The sequence below is a fragment of the Panthera tigris genome, chromosome D4, assembly GCF_018350195.1.
Source record: "Panthera tigris isolate Pti1 chromosome D4, P.tigris_Pti1_mat1.1, whole genome shotgun sequence".
Lineage (NCBI taxonomy): Eukaryota > Metazoa > Chordata > Mammalia > Carnivora > Felidae > Panthera > Panthera tigris.
Window position 1 is genome coordinate 90256107 of NC_056672.1, and position 18860 is coordinate 90274966.

At 64.1% G+C, this 18860-nt stretch overlaps 3 protein-coding genes across 3 annotated transcripts; 2 read left to right on the forward strand and 1 right to left on the reverse strand.

Moving 5' to 3' along the window:
- Positions 1 to 391: 391 nt before the first annotated feature.
- CACFD1 (calcium channel flower domain containing 1) lies at positions 392 to 10808 on the forward strand. The gene is made up of 5 exons (XM_042964827.1): positions 392 to 576; positions 3514 to 3586; positions 5009 to 5134; positions 7966 to 8073; positions 8581 to 10808. The coding sequence occupies exons 1-5, from the start codon at positions 456 to 458 to the stop codon at positions 8669 to 8671; spliced, it is 519 nt and encodes a 172-aa protein (XP_042820761.1). The 5' UTR covers positions 392 to 455; the 3' UTR covers positions 8672 to 10808.
- On the forward strand, positions 9650 to 10808 carry LOC122233186. Its single transcript, XM_042964826.1, has 2 exons — positions 9650 to 9868; positions 9913 to 10808. Exons 1-2 carry the CDS (start codon positions 9650 to 9652, stop codon positions 10771 to 10773), a joined length of 1080 nt encoding a protein of 359 aa, XP_042820760.1. The 3' UTR covers positions 10774 to 10808.
- Positions 10809 to 11202: 394 nt separating this feature from the next.
- SLC2A6 (solute carrier family 2 member 6) lies at positions 11203 to 18620 on the reverse strand. Its single transcript, XM_042964870.1, has 10 exons — positions 18429 to 18620; positions 17747 to 17909; positions 16460 to 16666; positions 15780 to 15879; positions 15036 to 15247; positions 14491 to 14643; positions 13712 to 13820; positions 13117 to 13302; positions 12753 to 12898; positions 11203 to 12062 (listed from the first exon to the last, which is right to left on the reverse strand). The coding sequence occupies exons 1-10, from the start codon at positions 18518 to 18520 to the stop codon at positions 11907 to 11909; spliced, it is 1524 nt and encodes a 507-aa protein (XP_042820804.1). The 5' UTR covers positions 18521 to 18620; the 3' UTR covers positions 11203 to 11906.
- Between the last annotated feature and the right edge of the window lie 240 nt (positions 18621 to 18860).

Consider the following 18860-nt stretch of genomic DNA (forward strand, 5'->3'; position numbering starts at 1 on the left):
TTTCTTCACATAACCTGTCCAATCTGCCTTGAAAACCCACCCCAGGGCATTGCCGGAATTCCCTGGCAGCGGCAGGGCTCTAGACCCAATACTGAGCTGAGCAAGCCCCAGGCCACCCGTGGCGGTCTTCTTTTTCTCTACCCAAGAAGGAGGGACGAGGGAGCGTGGGGTCGAGAATGAGCCCCCACGCTGGCACACTCGTTAATTCTCTGCGAGGCCCCGCCCCTGTGCTGGTCCGGCTGGGAGGACCTGACCACCCGGGAGGGCGGGTGCCGCCAGGCCCCGCCCCCTATGCTGATCAGCGCGAGACCCTCGGGCGCACCCGCCACCGCCCTGCGAGCCCCGCCCCTTATGCTAATGAGCGGCCGCCTCTCCCACAAGGCAGCGCGCCGGGCCAACGCGGCCGGCTCCGGAGCCCTTTGTGAGGGTGGCGGGCTGCGCCAGACAGCGGCACCATGAGCGGCTCGGGCGGGGCGTCGACAGCGTCCGTCAGCTCCGCGCCGCCCGCGCAGGAGGAGGGCATGACGTGGTGGTACCGCTGGCTGTGTCGCCTGTCGGGGGTGCTGGGGGCCGTCTGTGAGTACCCGGCCCGGGGGAGGGGTTGGCCTCGCCGCCCACCGCGCATGCGTGTCCGGCCCCGCCCCTCCGGCGCGCCCCCGCGGGGAGGGGCTGGGGGGGCGGGGGGCGGTCTGCGGTGGGTGGGCGCGCGCGGAGCGGACGCCCCGGCGGTTGCCATGGTCCCGGCCCCGCGGCCCGGGCTCCCGCGGGGCCCGCGGCTGGGCTGGCGGCGCTGGGGACATTCCAGGAGGGAACGCGAACTACCGTGGCCGAGTTACTGCCCCCCGCGCCGCATCTGAGCGCCGGGACGGTGCGTGCGGCCTCTGCCCCTGGGGCTTTCCGAGACCTCCCGTCTGTTGCTGGGAGAGCGCAGCACTGCTCGGCCCGGAGGCGGCCTCACCTGTTGGCGCGGGCGGAGGCCCCCTTAACCTTTGGGCCAAGGCTGTTTAAACATGGGCGGGTGGTGCCCGGGCACGAGTAGTCCTCGAGGGAGGGCCGGGCAGTGAGCATCTGGGTCCTCACTGTCCACTCCGAGGCCAGTGCATTCCCTCTGCTGTCGACTCTGCGTCGGCCACCGCTCCTCTCCCCTCCTCATATCCCCGCAGCGCCATCCCGACGCACATCTTGACCTCAAGTTGCACGGAAGCCAGGCTCTTTTGGCACCCCTTCCCCCCGCCCCCCCCCAAAAGAACACCGCTAGGAAGGCCGACCTGCTGCAGGGGTAAAATGAAGCTCATGTGGCCAATACGTGTCTGGTCTGTTCGAATGGTCTGCTGTCCTGTCCTGCGGCCCTCACCTTTGGGAGTCACTGGAGTGGGTTTGAACAGTGCCCGCTTGGCACAGAGGGCTGGAGCAGGGCAGATCCTGATCAAGTCGGCCGGAGGGAACACCGCTCAGGGTCCCCTGCCTGTCCCACAGTCGTCCCAGGTGGCTGGGTGCTGGAAGGAAGTTCAGGGGTGCAGGGTTAGGCGTGTGCTGTGCAGAAGGGCACACCCTTATCCAGAGGTGATCATGGGACAGGCCCTTCTGCAGATCCCAAAAAGGCCCCTGAGTCCCTGTCACTGCTGTCAGAGCAAGCATCTTTTTGACTTTGTAGGAGAGACTGGCGGCTCAGGATCAGGCTTTAGACAGGATCCTCTCAAGTGTGGCCAGTTGTCTTCCTTGCAGACTAGAGTGGGGGTCCTGTAGGGAGTGAGAGGGGCCAGTGGTGGAGAAAGGAAAGGTTCTGCCTGTGGCCTCTGGGCCCTCACCCTCCCTCTGCCTTGGATTCAGCAGCCCTGCTGGCTCCCGGGTTAACCCTGGTCTCCCATCCCGTTCTGTGCTTCTTAAAGTGAGGTACCTGGGCCGCCCCAGGAGTTCGTGGTGTTGGGGCTACTCCAGAAGCATCAGGAGAAACTTGTGTCGGTTTCACCTGAGTATTTGGGGGGAGGTGATTGTTATGCAAATACCAAATAGGAGATCGCAGGGTGGGGGGCAAGGCAAGAGTTTTAGGGATGCGATGCGGGGCGCCCCGCTGGCTGAGTCAGTAGAGCGTGCGACTCTTGATCTTGGAGCTGTGAGTCCAAGCTCCACATTGGGTGTAGAGATTACTTAAAAATAAAATCTTAAAAAAGTTTGAGTGATGAAACAGGAATTCAGATAAGGGCTGTGCTTCCAGCTGGTCACTTTAGGCAGAACGTCCGGATCTCCAAGGGGTGAGACACCCTCCGGGCTGGATTGTTAAAGGACTCCTTGCTGCAGCCTTCTTTCTGCGTTGAAACCTAGTCCTCCCCTAAGGTGGGCTGTTGGTAGGACAGTGGGGGCAGGGTCAGAGCTGGAGGAGAAGTACTGACTCAGCAGGGGCATTGTCTTGTGGGCACTCAGGTCTGTGTTCTGTGTCTCCGGGGAACCTTGCTGCCTGGAGGCTGATGGGACGTGTCCAGGCAGAGTGCCGCTAGCAGGCAGAAAGTACCTCGGTCCCTCTAGGAGACCTTGGGACCACGCGAGGGCAGGCCCCCTGCAGTCTGGGTTCACTTGGTCTGGTTTCATCCTCCACCTGCAGCCTGCATAGGGTTACCTGGGAGAACAGCAGGAGAATTCCAGGCCCAGGCAGGGATCAGGTGCCAGGCGAGCTGCTGCAAGTTTAATGAACTGGCTGCTGATCGCTGCCTCGGGGCCCAGCTTCCAGTCCCACCCCAGCTATGGCCCTGGGCAGGGCTTTGCTTCCAGCTGGGAGCCTGTGCCTGGGAACCGGCAGTTCTTGGTGAAGCTGGGCTGCTGGCTGTAGGGAGAAGCGAGGGGAGTGTGGCACACCCACCCCTTGGGGTGCGGTTGGGAGCACTGGGCGAGGCTCCACAGTTGGGACCCCGGAGAAGCCTCTTTCAGGGCCTGGTGTTTCAGGGGTGGCTGGGCCGGGCTGTGGCACTTGCCCGCACTCGGGGGACAAAACAGGCCTCAAAAAGTGATGAGGACGTCCCCAAGGTTCTTCAGCTGGTGTGCAAGTCACAGCTGGGATTGTGACCTGGTCCCAACTTTTGTTCCCAGAGGGGCAGCGGGCCTCATCCCAGCAAAATCCAAGCCTCATTCTTGGCGCCAGAGGCTTCTTGTGTGGCCAGCCCTGTGAATGGTGGCACCTGCCTGAGCCTGAGGCCTGAGATCCTCTTCTCTTGTCATGTTCCATGCCTTGCGGCGGGTATTGGTACAGCTGGGGTGCGGAGGCCGGCCCTCCAAGCCCTGGACTGGAGACAGGGTGAGATGCCCGTGCAGCCGGCCGCACCCTTGCCGCGGGGTCTGGGCCGAGCCGCCTCGCCTCTCCCAGTCTGGGTCCTCACCCACGACGTGGGGCACTTACAGGGACCTCGCTTGTCTCAGATGGCGGAGTGCAGTGCTGGGTGTCGGAAGGGGTCTGCCAGGGGTCTTCCCTGGCAGGCTCTGTCCCTTCCTGCCTGCTAATTCCGGCTCCTGTCTGCTTTCAAGCCTGCGCCATCTCGGGCCTCTTCAACTGCGTCACCATCCACCCTCTGAACATCGCGGCCGGCGTGTGGATGATGTGAGTAGCCCCGTGACTGTCCTGCCCCATGGGGCTGGGGGCACGTGGATTTCTGGTCGCCTTGCGGGGGTCTTCACCTCCTTTCCACCCTGCCGTGTTCACTTGTCCCGATTCTCATTAGGGCCAGGCCAGGGGGGACACTCACCCAGGCCTTCACTGGGTTTAGGGCCGGGGTCACAAATGCCTCCCGAGTGTCCACGGAGCGAGACTCTGCAGGCACTGTGTCTGCTACCAGGGGCCTGGCCTGTGGGAGCTCGGGGCCGTCAGGGCTGCTGGAGGAGGCTTGGTGGAGGCTTGGTGTCTGGTGGGATTGGAGTCAGGTGCTGGGAGCTCCAGGTCAGAGGTGGGCAAGCCAGACGCAGGTTAGAGCTGGTGTGGGACCAGGGGCTAGAAGGCCCCAGGTGAGTTCCCTGCCCCCCTCCTGCCTGGGTAGCCCGATCCCGTTGGAAGGGAAGGCAGAGGGGGTGGGGTGAGAATCAGCCAGTGAAACTCTGGCCGTGCCTGAGCCACCTGCGCGTGAGAAGCGGCTGTGCACCAAGCATCGTCGGTGCCCATGTGGGGCTTGGCCTGGGAGGGACACGGAGGCGGACAGGGTGGGACCCTGCCCTCAGGGAACTCAGGCCAGCGGTGAGGCCTGTGGGAGCGGGGCCCGGAGGCCTGTGCTGGCCAGAGGCAGTCCGGAGAGCGGCTGGCCTGGATGTGGGTGGGGGGGGGGGGGGGGTTGGGAGGACTGGCCTGTAGCAGGGGGCGTGTGAGTTGTGCAGAGTCCCTGCTCTGGGCTCAGGCGGGCTCCCGGGGCACCTCAGCTTGGGTTCTGTCCCTGGTAGGTAATGAGGGCACTTTCCTCTGAGGCTTGGGGTGGACGCAGGCTTGCTGTGGCATTCTTTGAGGGCCCGGCGTCTGTGAGCGTGACCCAGCCGTGGACAACAAAGACTGGAGCAGACCCCCTCGGTCTGTCTCCGTGGCTTCGCTGCCCCCAGCCGGAACACAGGAAGGAGGGGCAGGGTACGGGGCTTGCTAGGTGCCCTCCTCCCCGTGTGGGCTTCCCAGGGGTCCGCCCCCAGTGGCTGTTGTGGGCTGATGACCTCCTCCTGGCCATCCTGATGGGTGAGCCGCTGCCGGGGACAGCTTTCCCCGCACAGACGACGATGTCGGTGACAGTGGCGGTAACGGGGTGGCCGAGGGGCGGCCGGCTCTCTGCAAAGCGCCCTGAGTGGAGGAACCCCTCCGCGTGCTCACGGCAGAGCTGAGGGGCACCTTCCGAGACAGGAGGGGTGAAGGGAGGGCTCTGGTCCTCGGGTGGGGAGCGGCTCCGCAGAGGCGCTGAGGGGGAGGTGGGGGAGGGGGAGCGGCACTCTGGTGGGCATTGGGGCCCCCCTCCCCGACCCTGTCAGCCCACCAGCCTCTCTCCCCGCCCTCCAGCATGAACGCCTTCATCCTGCTGCTCTGCGAGGCGCCCTTCTGCTGCCAGTTCGTCGAGTTTGCCAACACGGTGGCCGAGAAGGTGGACCGGCTTCGCTCCTGGCAGAAGGCCGTCTTCTACTGCGGGTGCGGGGCCCCCGGGTGGGGCTGGACGGTGCGGGGACTTAACCCTCCGGGGCCCCCGACCCGGGTTCCCAGAACTCAGGGACCTGAAGGGCAGGCGATGGCTAGCGGGCCGGGCTGGGGGGACCTCTCGGGGAGGGCGAGGCTGCGATGGCTTCGTGCAGAGTCCTCCTCCGACGGTGGGCGTGGCGTGTGACCTTGCGTCTGGGGGGTGAGCCCACAGCCGTGGCCGCCCGCACTTCCGCAGGGAGAATGCGTGCCCTGCAGCCTGTACGGGCTAGAGAAAAGTGAGCGGGGCCCGGACCTCTGGCCCGGGGTTTGAGAGTTGTTAAATCGGCCCTGGTAGGCCCAGCGATGTGCTTCTGTGCAGCCTTGCACGAGGGGTCCATCCCGACGCCCCGGCACGAAGGCAGGTCGCAGAACAGAAAATATTACCTGCCAGTGGGCTTCCCTTGATTTTCCTGGTTCTAACCACAGATTCGCTGTGGGGCATTGTCCACCCGGGTCATGAGGTTGAACGAATTTCAGGGTGCGTCCCATGCACGGAAGCTTCTAGAACAGTGCTAGTGCACAGGAGGCCCTTCGCGGCTTCTGACAGCAATGGCAATGGTTACCATGATTTAGGTTATGTTTAGCAATAAATGCGGTGATCTTGGGGCACCTGGGGGGCTCAGTCAGTTAAGCGTCCTACTCTTGATTTTCACTCAGGTCATGATCTCATGGTTTTGTGAGTTCAAGCCCCACATCGGGTTCTGTGCTGACAGCTCAGAGCCTGCTTGGGGTTCTCTCTCTGTCTCTCTGTCTCTCTGTCTCTCTGTCTCTGCCCCTCCCCTCCTCTCAAAATAAGTAAACTTAAAAAAAAAATAAAAATAAACGTGGAGTTCTTTGTTCCAGGGTTTTTTCCCTTTGTGGAGGCCAGTTGCTTTGACAGCAGGAGATGTGCGTTCCATTCTAGAGCCGCTTCCTACTGGGTCTAAACCACAGAGGAATAGACGTTCACAAAAAACTGTCTGCCATCGTGCCCCTTGCCTTGATCTGTATTTTAAAAATACTAACAGTAATATACATTTACTAAAAATAACTTGGAAAATATTAAAGCTTTACTGCTTGGAACATTTTGGTATGTTTCTGTCCATTAAAAAACTTTGTTTTTAATAGTTTTTTTTTTTTAAGTTATTTATTTTGAGAGAGAGAGAGGGAGAGAGAGAATCCCAAGCAGGTTCTACACTGTCAGTGCAGAGGCCAGTGTGGGGCTCGATGCCACAGACCGTGAGATCATGACCTGGAGTGAAATCGAGAGTCAGATGCTCAACTGACTGAGCCACCCAGGCACCCCTGCAGGTTTTGTAAACTTGTTTCTTACACAGTATGACCGTTAGAAGTAAATTTGTGTCCTGCTCGTTTTCACAATACCGTGACGTAAACATTTTCAGGATCACCGGTACAGACTTCATAAGATTACTTTTACTGACAGGAATATTTATTCCACTGCCTGTGTCTTGCTTTCTTCCTCTGTAAACAGTGGTGCAGATTAAATCAAACCACAGCAAACAGCGATGAGCAAAACTTTTCCTGTGGTGCTTTCCCTAGGATATATCTCTCCTTGGGCATGGAATTGTTAGGCTGTAGGTTAGTCATTGGAAAGATTTCAATATGTGACTGACTTGCTTTCCCAAGAGGCGATCAGGGTTTCTTCCTCCTCTCCACCCCGCTGGTGCTGCCCGTCTCGTGTCTGACAAGAATTGAGCTGTTTTTCTGAACGTTTTTACTAATTGCATTTTCTCTCCTGAAAATGTTCTCGTTTACTTCTTACCTACTGGCGTCTCAATGTTTCACTTAGCAAGTTATGTGTTTCCTATAGTGAGGGTTTCTTAACCCTTTGTTCTACTTCTCAGACATCTTTCCAGCCGTTTCCCTTTAATTTTGTTGACAGAAGGTTTCCCCCTTGGTCTTTTTTTTTCTTTCTAATTCCCATTATTCTTTTACTACTGAAAGATTTTATTAGCACAGCAAAACCTCACGATCGCACGTCCCGCCTGAGTAGAGAGGCAGGCGGACTTGCGGCGGCCCATCCGGCGGCCCAGTGTTCACCTTAGCGTGCGGGGTGTGCGTGGGCAGGTGCGGCTGCTGGGCCAGACGGCTTTGCCCAGGGAAGCGACGGGACAGAGCGCCGGTCCTCCAGCTGCGGTATCTCCCTGGCCTAGTTAACCCACTGCCACCGGGGTCTGGAAATCCCAGCCGGCATCGAGAGTCAGCCCATGGACACTCGAGCCAGAGGGGACACCTGCCGCCAGGGGGGCGCCCAACCGTGGCGGGGACCAGAGGGAGGCCCCTTGCCCTGTGCGGTTCACGCTCTGGGATCTCTCTTGTTGAGATAAGGCTGGTTTCACTGCACCACGAAGAGCTGACCTTTACCTGGTGCTGATGCTGTTCCAGGCACTGTGTGTGGAGTTCACACGGGAGGAGTTCAGGAACTTGGCCCGTCACAAAGCCGCTAGGGAGGAACTGACAGGAGATTTTCGGGCGGCCTGTTCCCTGAAGGGGTGGGTGGATGACCCCAGCGCTGTTTTCCTCTGTGTACCACAGACCCTTCCAGAGGTCTGATGAAGGCTTGGGTCCTCGCCTCAGAAAGCACACGGAACTTCTCAGACAAGTGCACGGGTGTCTAAGGACTTTTTGAAGCCTGGCCGTGACCCTGTGTCTGGACTGGTTTCTGGGGACCCTTCCTGCACCTGGCTCTCTGGGAGGGGGGGCCTGGGTTAGTCTGGGGAGCCTGGAAGTCATATGGCAGCCGCAGGGCAGGGGTACCGCCTTGACCTGGGCTTCTCTCCTAGGATGGCCGTCGTCCCCATCGTCATCAGCCTGACCCTGACCACGCTGCTGGGGAACGCCATCGCCTTCGCCACTGGGGTGCTGTACGGACTCTCGGCACTGGGCAAAAAGTGCGTCTGCCTCTCTCAGCCCCTGGGAGGGATCTTCACATCCTACCTCCTGTAGTCTTCTCAGTGCGGAGGGTCCAGGAGGGGCCCCTGGTGTCCGTTTGTGGGAAGGGGCGCGGCAGTTGTCAGTGACTCTCATCAGTGTCCCCAGGGTGTTTGCCGCTCACGGGAATGAGAGCAGGAGGGTTCGTGGCCTTCCTGGTGGCCTGGCTGTGCCTCGCCCCAGCCGACAGTGGGGATGGCAGGTCTGTGGTTCGGCAGAGCCTCTTCCCGTCCAGCGCCCACGCCTGGCGTCCCAGTCAGTTGCCGCCCTCTGCTTCAGAGCCCGGGCTGCAACTCTGAATCCCAGATCCCGGGCAGCCTGTGCCTCTCTTAGAGACGGCCATCCTAGCAGCAGGGTCTCTGGCGACACCTGCTGTCCCTGCAGCTGAAGCCTCGGTCACAGGCCAGGAATCTGCTGGTGGGTGGGAGGACTGGGCGTCCTGTGACACTGACTCTCTGTCTCCCCAGGGGCGACGCGATCTCCTATGCCAGGATCCAGCAGCAGAAGCAGCAGGCTGATGAGGAGAAGCTCACGGACACCCTGGAGGGAGAGCTGTGAGGCAGGTCAGGTGACCCGCTCCTTCCTGCTCGCCCCTGGGACTCTGCAGGGATGAGGCCTGGAGCGTTGACCCTGGAGAACAGCCTGGAAGAGGACCCTTTGCCTCGCTCCTGTCAGCCCCCTTACACCTGTCCCTACACCTGGAGTCCTCTTGTGTCTTCCCTCTCTCCAGATCTGTGTCTCCTGCCCCGGGCCTTGGCCAGCAGCAAGGAGACTGGCGGTGGCAGCAGGCGGGCCGCGTGGGCCTCGGGGTGACCCAGGCCGCAGGACTGGAGGCAGAGCGGAGCCCGCAGTGGCTGCGCACGGGCGGCCCGCCTGGCCCCGCCCCTCGCAGCTGGCCCGGCTCCGCTGGAAGCAGGCTGCCGGGTGGGTGTCCGGACTCACACCGCTCGCAGGGCCGCAGGGCCGGGAGGAGCCTCCTGGGGGATGCCGGTCCGGGCCTGAGCTGGGAGGCACGGCAACCTGGGCAGGGGTGGGGTGAGCCTCCCGTGGCTCTCCCTCGGGGCAGGGCAGCGTGCTGCTGCCCCCGGCCTCGTCCCGCTGCCCAGGCCCCTCCCTGCCGCTCTGCCCTCCGCGGCAGTCCCGGGATGCTCCTCGAGTGCCCAGAGCAGCGGCCGGCTGGCTGGCTAGGGAGCGCCCCTTCCCCAGTTCCTGGGAACCTCGGACACTCTGGGACACTTGTCATGGGTCCTCCCCCACGGCCCCCAGGGGCCCGGTGCCAAGGAAGCGCGGAGGGCAGGCTCTCCCCTGCCCCGTGGGGCTGCTCGTCCACCTGTCTGTGTGCCCCTGCCGTGTCGGCCGTGGCCAGAGCCCAGGCAGCGGGGCCGAGCTCCGCCCACCTCCGTATTCCTGCTGGCCTGCCCCCTACTCTGGTCTCTGGGGAGCTGGGCAGGGGCCAGAGCCGCCTCCACCACCGCGAGCTGTGCGCACCGGGTGCCTGGCCCGTGCGGGGGGCCTGAGGAAGCCGCCCTGGCGGGGATGCGCACTGTCACCCCGGCCTCCCTCCATCCACTGTTCCTGGTGTCCGTCCCCTGTGTGTTTCTCCCTCGGCCCGCTGCCTGCCCCCCCAGCCCGACCGGCGCCCAGCTGCCAGGCGTGTCTGGTGGGGCCTGGCTGAGCCTGGGCGGTGCCGGGAGGAATGGGCTGGTGTGGAAAAGGCTCGGTCTGGGGCCCAGCTCCCACTCGTCCTTCTCCCAGGGCGCCCGGCTGGGCCCGGCTCAGAACCCTTAGCTCGGGCCCAGCCCCCCTTTGTTGAAACCACCCCTAGAGCTGTGTCCAGATCCTTGCTTCCCAGAGGGAGCCCTCCTCCCTGGGGCTCGTTAGCGCTCCCCGCAGGAGCGGCACTCACTGTCCCGGGGGACGAGCACAGGGATCCTGGTCTGCGGCAGCCCCCGGTAGCCTTCCAGCGAGCCCGTCCAGGCCGAGCCCCGGGGGGGCGCGGGCCCTGCGGTGTGGCCAGCGGGTGGGACACGTGCCTTCAGGGGTCCTCTGGGACCACCTTTCTCAAGCCAGCGCAGGGTTCAAAGGGCTGTGGGCTCCGGGCCTCTCCAGGCGGGCGGGAGTGTGTGTGTGCGTGTGTGTGTGTCTGCTGTGTGTGCCGTGGACAAGACCGTCTACCTCCCAGGAGGGGCAAGGGCCCTGCCCGCCCCTCTTGGCTCATTCTTATCTGGGAAGTGGGACGCGGGGGTCACTTCTGCCCAGCCCTCCTGCCCCTGCTGCAGGGGCCTCGCTGGCGGGGGTCTCCCTGCTGCAGGAGGGGAAGGGCTGGCTGTGTGTCCCGGAAGGTTGCACCTCCATTCTGTCAGCAGGTCTGCTGGGGGGGGGGGAGGGGGTGGGCCCTGGAGGCAGGTGCAGAGGTGGGAGGGCCCTCTGACCCCTCAGTCACAGGCAAGAATGGACATGCTACGTGCCCGAGGTTCCCAGTGAGTGCAGCCGAGCAGTCCCGCAGCCGGGGATCCTGTCCCCTGCCCGTGTGGGCTGCCGCCCACAGGGAACATCTGTCTGTCTGGGTGGCAGAAGGGGCTGGGCTGCCAGGGCCCACTCCTGCCTCAGAGGGTCTGGACTCTGCCTTCTCGGGGTCCTCGTTCACCCTCCATGTTTAACTTGTTTGAGCAATAAAGCCTGGCCGTGGTCTGAATGCTCGCTCGCGCACTCTGCCTGCTCCTTTCTCCCTCTGATACCGTAAGTACGGGGGCCGGGATCGCTGGTCCTGGGACTAACTGCCATTTTATCGAGGACCTTCTGTGCTGCTGGCCCTGTCCCAGGTCTCCTGGCAGCATCTCAGACAGGCAAGTGGCTTGTCGAGGTCACGCAGCCGGGAAGGGCCGGAGCCTGTGGGATGGGGCCGTCGCGTGGCCAGGCTGTCCCTCCCAGGCTGCCTTGCCCCTTCTCTCTGCCTCCCTGTGACCCCACAAAGCGGGCTTTGCCTGGGGCATTAGGCCATGGTAGCCTTGGCTGAGAGTTTGGGTCTGGCCGAGCCTGGCTGCTGCGTGGGCTCCCCCACCTACAACAGACCCCGTTCCCTTCCACGCCAGGGCCCAGAGCCTGATTTATTTTTACAAACGGGGTGAACATGGTTTACAGACAGGGGCACTTAAGAGCCCTGTTCCCAGAGACCGGGTGGGTATAGGAGGAAGGTCTGTATTGGGCTTTGTGCCCTGGCCTGGGAGTCCAGAATGTTCTCTGTGGCATCCACAGCTTTCAGAAGTGCAGATCTGTCTTCCTCCCTGTGGTTAGGACGCTCAAGTGATCAGAACAAAATGGCACGACGACGTCCTTGTGTGGACCCGTCCACTGCCCCTTGCCCTGCCTGGCTCTGTCCTCATTGCAGCCCTGTGTGGGGGCATCCTCTGAGCCTGAGTAAGCACCAAGGCCCTGGGGTCACCCAGCAGGGCCTTGTCCTGGACCTTGGGCTGTGTACTCCCCTGCTCAGCCCCGGCTTCATCCTGGACCCCGGGCCATGTACTCCCCTGCGGCCCATGGCTGTCTCCTCTGCCAGCAGGTCTTGGCCGACGAGCGTGCGGCACAGCTGAGCTGGGGCCCAGGCTGGGGCCCGGCCTGCCCAGAGCCAGAAGCGCACTCGGGGCGGGGGGGGGGGGCCTGTCGTCCTTCTGTCTGGTCCTGGGCTCTCTCTGATGGCATGTTGCTGTCGCCCCCTGGGCTTGGGGTTCAGGCTTGTGGCCAGCACAGAGGCCCGGCGTCCAGTGCTTGGCCCCTCCCAGGTGGGGACCCTGACCTAGTGCAGGAAGGACCTCCTCCCAGTGCGGAAGAAGGACTCGATCTGCTCCAACGACCGGCCCTTGGTCTCAGGCACGCAGCAGCCGGTGAACAGCAGGTTGACCAAGCAGATGGCAGCAAAGAAGAAGAAAGGCACCTGGAGGCCAAAGGCATTCTGGGGACATGGAGGGAATGCCTGGTCACACGGGGGCTCCCAGCACACTCCTGCTTATCCCAGCAGGCCTCTCTGGGCTCCACAGCCTCCTGCAGGAACTGCAAATGCTTTAGCCATTCCCCCCCCCGAGTCCCGTCCCCCAGGCCCTCAGGTCTGGGGCGGCCTCCCCGTGGTGCCGGGCCCTGAGGACTTCCTCCACTCGAGGGCAGCAGCCTGCCCAGGCCTGGACCTGGGGCCCGGACCTCTGGTCTCAGCCTCGGCTCAGACCCCTCCCCCCCACCTCTCTCCCTCGCGGCCCGGTGCTGCCACCACAGCCTGGCTGGGAGTGCACTCCACACGCCCCCCTGCCTTGCCCCGAGCTCGTCCGTGCCTCTCTGCTGGGGCTGTGCTCGCTCTGGGTTCCCCCGACCCTGCCCTGACCCACTGGCTCCACCAGGGTAGGCACTGGCCGAGCTGCCCGGGGAGGGGTTTGAACCAAGCGTGTGTGTGTGTGTGTGTGTGTGTGTGTGGCATGGGGGAAGCGGGCACCGAGCCGGATGTGGGCTGACCAGCAGAGATCCATGCTGAGAGACCCAAACTGCCATGTGGACAAGTGCGGCCTTCTGGGCTTGGTCGCCCCGGCCCGGGAGGACGTGTGTGGCACTTAGAGGCCGTGCCGTTGAAGCCCTGAGCTCAGCCCCCGGCACTCACCACCACCAGCAGGAAGGACTTGGTGAGGGCGAAGGCGGTGAGCCAGCTGACCAGCACGCAGAGCCCCGAGGCCACCCCGCGGGCTTGCAGGGGCAGGATCTCAGACATTAGGAGCCAGGTGATGGGCCCCCAGCCCATGGCGTAGCCTGCCGACACAGGGGACATGGGGCCTCTTCTGCCTCCACTGAGCTGCCGAGACCCCTCCCCAACCACCCCGACAGACCAGGACAGCGGTGCCCTGCCCGTGCCCTAGAACGTCCCCCACACCTAAGCCCCAGACGGCCCCTCTCTAGCTGGCCTTCGGCCCTCCCGGCCCCCGCCCCCCCCCCCCCGCCCATCCTGGTGGGGTCACTGCCACACCCACCCATGATGAAGAGCATGGTGGCCACCAGGGGCACCAGGGTAAGGTAGCTGGTGGGTGCGGCCAGGGGCTGCTCCGTGCCCCCCAAGGGCACACTCTCGAGCTCCACGGTGCTGTTGGGAGTCGGAGGCTTTGGACCGAGGTGGACATACAGCCCCAGCGTCAGGTTGGCAGCAAACATGATGGTGGCTGTGGACAGACCGGTGGCCCTCGGAGGGGCCGGGACCGTCTGAGCCCGGTGCTTCCTCAGCACCCTGCACCCCGTGCGGCCCATTTCTCATCCAGGCCGCCGTCGTGGCCCGTCTGCGACCGGACACTTCCTGCAGAGCTCTGACCCTGCCCGCGTGTGAGCTGCTGTCACACCCACCGCGTGGCTCACGACTGGCTCGTTTGCTCACCCAAGCCCCAGCAGGTCTTTCTGGAGCAGCTCGTGGCTGCCAGGCCCTGTGCTGGGCACTGGTGGGGGCAGGGCCAGCAGGGCAGGTCTGACCCAGCCATCCCCCCACTCTTCGCCCCGGGGCTCCCAGTCACGGGGGCCGGCACACGATCGGCCGCTGCGGGAGGAGTGGGCCAGTGCAGGGGCCAGGCCGGTGCTCACCTGAGACAAAGAGCAGGACCTTGCGGCCAGCCAGGTCCATGGTGAGGGCAGCAATCAGCACGGAGAAGAGCCTCACGGCCCCCACAATGGCTGCATCATCCTTCGGGGGCTGCAGGGAGGGAGCCACCGGGGGCTGAGGGACCCTGGCCTGCTGCTCCTGTCCCACCCGTCCCGCACACGGCGCTGCAGGGCGCTCAGACGCCAAGCCGTGGCCACGGCTCCTTCGGAGCGTTGGGCCGCCCGGCACGTACCATGTGCCGGGCACTTCCTCTGCTCACCCGGCCGGGCCCCCTCAGCCGGGGCGCACGCAACTGCCGCCCCCGCCCCCGAGCCCGAGGCCAGCAGAGAGTCCGGGCATCACGGTGACTCGTGGGACTGCACTGTCACTAATCTCTAAATCTCATCTCCCTTTGAGCCCAGGACGGGCCGACGGAGGCCCCCTCTCTGCTATCTCCATTCTACAGAGGCGGAAGCTGAGGTCTGCAGGGGCGTGGCAGATGCTCTGAACCTGGGGGTCCACGGGCACCCCCCCCCCAGGGCTCTCTCTGCGTTTCTATACAGCGGGTTCCTCTGCGATCCGGTCTGGCTTCAGACACGTGAGGTCACTCGCAAACGTTCTTCCGAGAACAGGTGCAGGGCACAACAACAGCGGAGAGACCCCGGCGGGCTCCACACGGCGCATGCGCCCCCGACCCGAGGTGCGGAGCAGGTGCTCGGTAAGGGACGGCCCCCGGGGACACGGGGGGCAGAGCTGGGGCGGTGTGGGGCCCGGGTCTCACCAGCAGGACGGCGGTGCTTTCGAAGATGGGCTGCAGGTAGACAAGGATGGGCGTGATGCCCGTCAGCTGCTGCAGGAAGCGCATCAGCAAGGCGATGACGATGGGCCGGTACACGTGGGGGCTCCGGGCCTCGGCCCACGACACGCGGGTGCTCTGCCAACGTGAAACTGCTCCTGAGGCGGCTGCGCCCGCCCCTCCGGCAGGCCCCACCCTGCCCTGGACTCCCTTCTCCCTTCCTCCAGGAAAAGACCCTGGGCACTGAGGCCACAGACCCCCGCCCGCCCCCCTCCCCCCAACCCCAGGCTCTTGGGGGAGCGGGTGGGACAAGGCACATGTTCGCTGGTCAGGATCTCTGGGTGCCCAGGCATCGGCAGCGCGGAGCACGTCTCTGGGTCGTGGCAACGCCTCCCCTTCCCCTCGTTCTCGGAGGTGGGATCCGCCGTCTCCCCCCCCCCCACCCCCACCCCCCCCCGCCCCGGACGAGCCAAGTCTCGGGCCCAGTGGCCGGCTGCACCACCCAGGGCCTCGCACCCACCCTCCCGCACCTGTCTCTGGACGTTGTCCTGGATCTGCGAGAACTCCCAGCGGACGTCGGTGTCGGCCCCGCGCAGCCAGGCCAGCGCCCGCAGCGCCTCCGAGTCCCTGCCCCGCGACAGCAGGAAGCGGGGGGAGTTGGGCATGAAGCTGAGCAACAGGGTCATGACGAGCACAGGCCCTTCCCCGGCCACAGCCAGCCAGCGCCACGGCAGCAGGAGGCCTGGAGGTGACGACGGGGTGAGCGGCCGGCGTCCAGGCTACACGTCCAGGCCCCTCCTATCGATGCCTCTGAGCGACCTGCTCCGTCCTCAAGCGCTGGTCCCAGGGCCGCCTCCTACAGGAAGCCTACCCTGCTTGCCTCAGGCCTCCGCGGTCTAAACCAGGAGGGGCTACAGGGATGGCTTGGCCTGAAGGAGGTTCTCGGAGTGTCTCAAGGGCCACGGCGGGGTGACGGCGGGGGCAGACGGAGCGGGCAAGGCCCCGGGCTACTATCTCCGAACCCCCACCCCACCTCAACCGGATGTACCCTGCTCTCTTTTCCGTATGGGCTTCCCATGTGACCAGAGAGAGGCAGAGCGTTGCCTAGAGGTACACAGCCCAGTGCCGGCTGAGCAAGTATCTTGTCCCCCAGCTCGGGGTTTGCTCTGGGGCACATTCGCTGCCTTTCCACCCACGGCTGCTCAGCAGCGGCGCCCTGTTACCCGCCCGCCTGCACACGGGAGGTGCTCATCGCTCATCTGGACAATACTTGCCAAGGGCGTAGAGGGACAGTGACCCGAATACTGCCATGAGCTGGGGCGTGGCCCCCAGGGCCCCACGAACACCCGGGGGAGCAATCTCAGACACGTACACCTGCAAGACACATCGGGCCGCACGGCCTCTGGTGAGAGTTTGGGCTCCGGGGCCCAGCCCGAGACGGCAGAGGTGGCCCTGTGAACCTCGGGAGCTGAGAAGCGGGGGCTTCAGGTGGGGTTCTTATCCTGATCGGGACTCAGTCCGTTTCCCCGTCTAGTGCGCAGAGGCACTCGGCTCTGAAAATGGGTGGCCTGAGGTTGGGAACTGGAGCAGACTCTGGTTCCACCCCCGCCCCCTTCTGGGCTCGCCTGGGCCCGACGTGGCGCGTGGGGAGCTGTGGGAGGAGTCCGAGGGACGGCTCGGGGCAGACACTTCCCCTTCCCCCCCTTGCTTCGTGCAGATTTTCTCCAATTGAGCAATGTGCCTGATTGTCAGGAAATGGGGTAGGAACTATGGGGAGTCCAGAGTGAGGTCAGCCGGGGCCAGATTTCCCTGAAATGGGTTGCCCTGGTGGAGGTAAGCTGAGGCTCCCTGGCAAACATCACCCCCACTGACCAGATGGCTCGAGGGTCAGGAGGCTTTAGCTACACGGGGGCCAACTCGGTGCCGAGGCAGTGAGGGGCGGTCCTGGCCTTACCGGGATGCAGGCAGCTGTGAGCCCCCCGGCGAAGCCTGTCATTGTCCTCCCCAGCAGCAGCATCCAGAAGCCGTGGGCGCCTGCCATGAGTGCGTAGCCAGCTGCCGAGGGTACGGCTGAGAACATGATGCTGAGCTTCCGGCCCAGGAGGTCATTGAGGACCATGGCACTGAGGCCCCCAGCCGCCGCGCCCAAGGTGAAAACGGACTGCAGGAAAGGAGTGCACGGCAGACGTGTGTGGGCGCCCCGCACTCCCGCCCCACCCCCCATCAGAGCCTAGAGGCAGCTGCTTTTCCAGGCTGACCGTGGGATCCTGGGGTGCAGGACTCAGGCCCTGAATGGTAGTGAGCCTCCCGTCTCCAGGCGTGTACAAGCGGCATGTGCATAGCCATTTCTTAAGAGGTGCCACCGTAGGGAGGCCTGCTCTGCAGAGGATGTGGGGCCGTGTGTCCATGGTGGTTCTGCTCAGCTGAACGCTTAAAAGTCTGATACTAGAGTATAGCAGACGGGAGTATTCTATGACCTAAAGCCCCTGGCATTTTTAGACTTGGGGATTCTTGGATTCCCTGTGGAGTGGAGTGAGTAGGATCCGGTCAGTGACTTGGGCACATTGCTTGGTCTATCTGAGCCTCAGTTTCGTTAGCTGTTTTATGGGGGGGGGGGGACAGGAGTACCCACTCTTAGGGTTGGCCCCGGGAGTTAACCAGCTCTCACGTAAAGTATCCAGCACACCCCTGGCGCATACTAAGTGCTCGGCACACAATGGGTATTACCTTAGCTACTATGTTGTCATTGTACATGTGAGGCTGCTAAGATTGTGATTCTGGAATTCTGGGACTCTTGGGGCCTCTGCTCCTCCCTTCCACTCGCCCACACTCTGTCCAGGGACCCCCCTCGCCCCAGCTGGCACCTCTTTCCATCGGCATCCGATGCCCTGTCCCCCATCATCCAGAGAGGCGTCTGCTCTGCTGTGACAGCCCGGCTGTGGGTGGCGGGGGCAGTCTGGGGAGCCCTCAACCCCCCAGGGGTGAGACCTGGAGGGGCACCTCCCCACTTGTTCCTTCCCACACCTTCTCCTTCAGCTCTCACTTCCTCCATTTCAGAGCCATCATCTGGCCTCACTCACCCACTGCCCCTCCTGCGGCCCAGCGTGGTTGGGGTGGATGGGGGAGGGGGAAGACCAGGGCCCTAGAGGGGGCCCCACGCCTGAGATTTTGGGCGTCCCTGGCTTCGTGGGTCCCTGCTCACTCTGCCCTGCCCATCTCCAGCTCAGAGCATGGCTCTTACCCCAAACCAGGATGCCTGGGTTTTGGTCAGCCTCAGGTCTGGGTCCAAGGACAGCTCCAGAGCAGGGATGACAGGGGACGTGTAGACCAGGGCGTACCCAAAGCTGAAATTGCCCAGCACGGCGGCAAAGGTAGCCAGGAACACCCTCTTGTTCTGTGGGGCCCTGGTGGGGGGGGGGGGGGGTGGGCAGAACGATGAGGTCTTTGAGTTCCTCCTCCCCCAACTGCTGAACAATGGCTGCCCGCTCGGGCTGTGAGGGCAGCGCTTGGCGAGGGCTGGCTCCAGGGCCAGACTGCCAGCTCCCGGAGCCTGAGTGTCATCTCGTTTCGAGAATTCCCCAGGACGGTCCCCAAAGCCCATCCCCGTGGCTGAGACACGGGTGAAGGAGCACTCTTCTCTAGAAGAGGAGGCTTGGTTTCTGCCGCCAGCTTTGCCACTGAAGCTTGCCGTGTGACCTTAGGCAAGCCCCTCGCCCTCTCTGGCTTTCACTCCCCCTATCTGAGGCAGTTGGGGGCTGGGCCCAGTCCGGGGGGGTGGGGGGGCAGCTCCTTAAATAAAACGAGGGTGTCTGGGGGCAGGAGGGGACCAGATGGAGCCTTGGTGGACACTCATGGAAGGTCAGAGAAGGCCCAAGGCGGAAGCCAGCCCCCGCCCGCAGCCCCCCGTGCCCAGCGACTCTCACCCGACTCGCGTCCTCTCCCCCGGCGACGGGGACGACTTCTCAGGGAAGGTGTCATAGTCCGGGCCCTCGGCCCCCAGCAGCGGCTCCTGCATGGCCGGCCCCTCCTGGCAGTGTCCGTGCCGCCGCCGAGTGGCCGGGTGCTGGGGGACAGCTCCGGCCGGGAGGCGCGTCGGGCCGCAGCGGCGCCGAGCATCCGGCCCGGGCCGCAGCCCCGCCCCTCGGCCGCCATTGGCTGCCAGGCGGCCCTGCGGGGCGGGCGCGGGCCAATGGGGCAGCCGCGAGCGGTGCGGATGCTCCGGTGCCGGGGCTGGGCGCGGGCGTGGTGCGGGGCCCGGCCGGGCTTTCCCGGGGCGCGGACCCAGGGACGGGGCGGGGTGCGGGGCCCGGCCGGGCTTTCCCGGGGCCGGAGCCCGGGGGCAGGGCTCCGTTGGG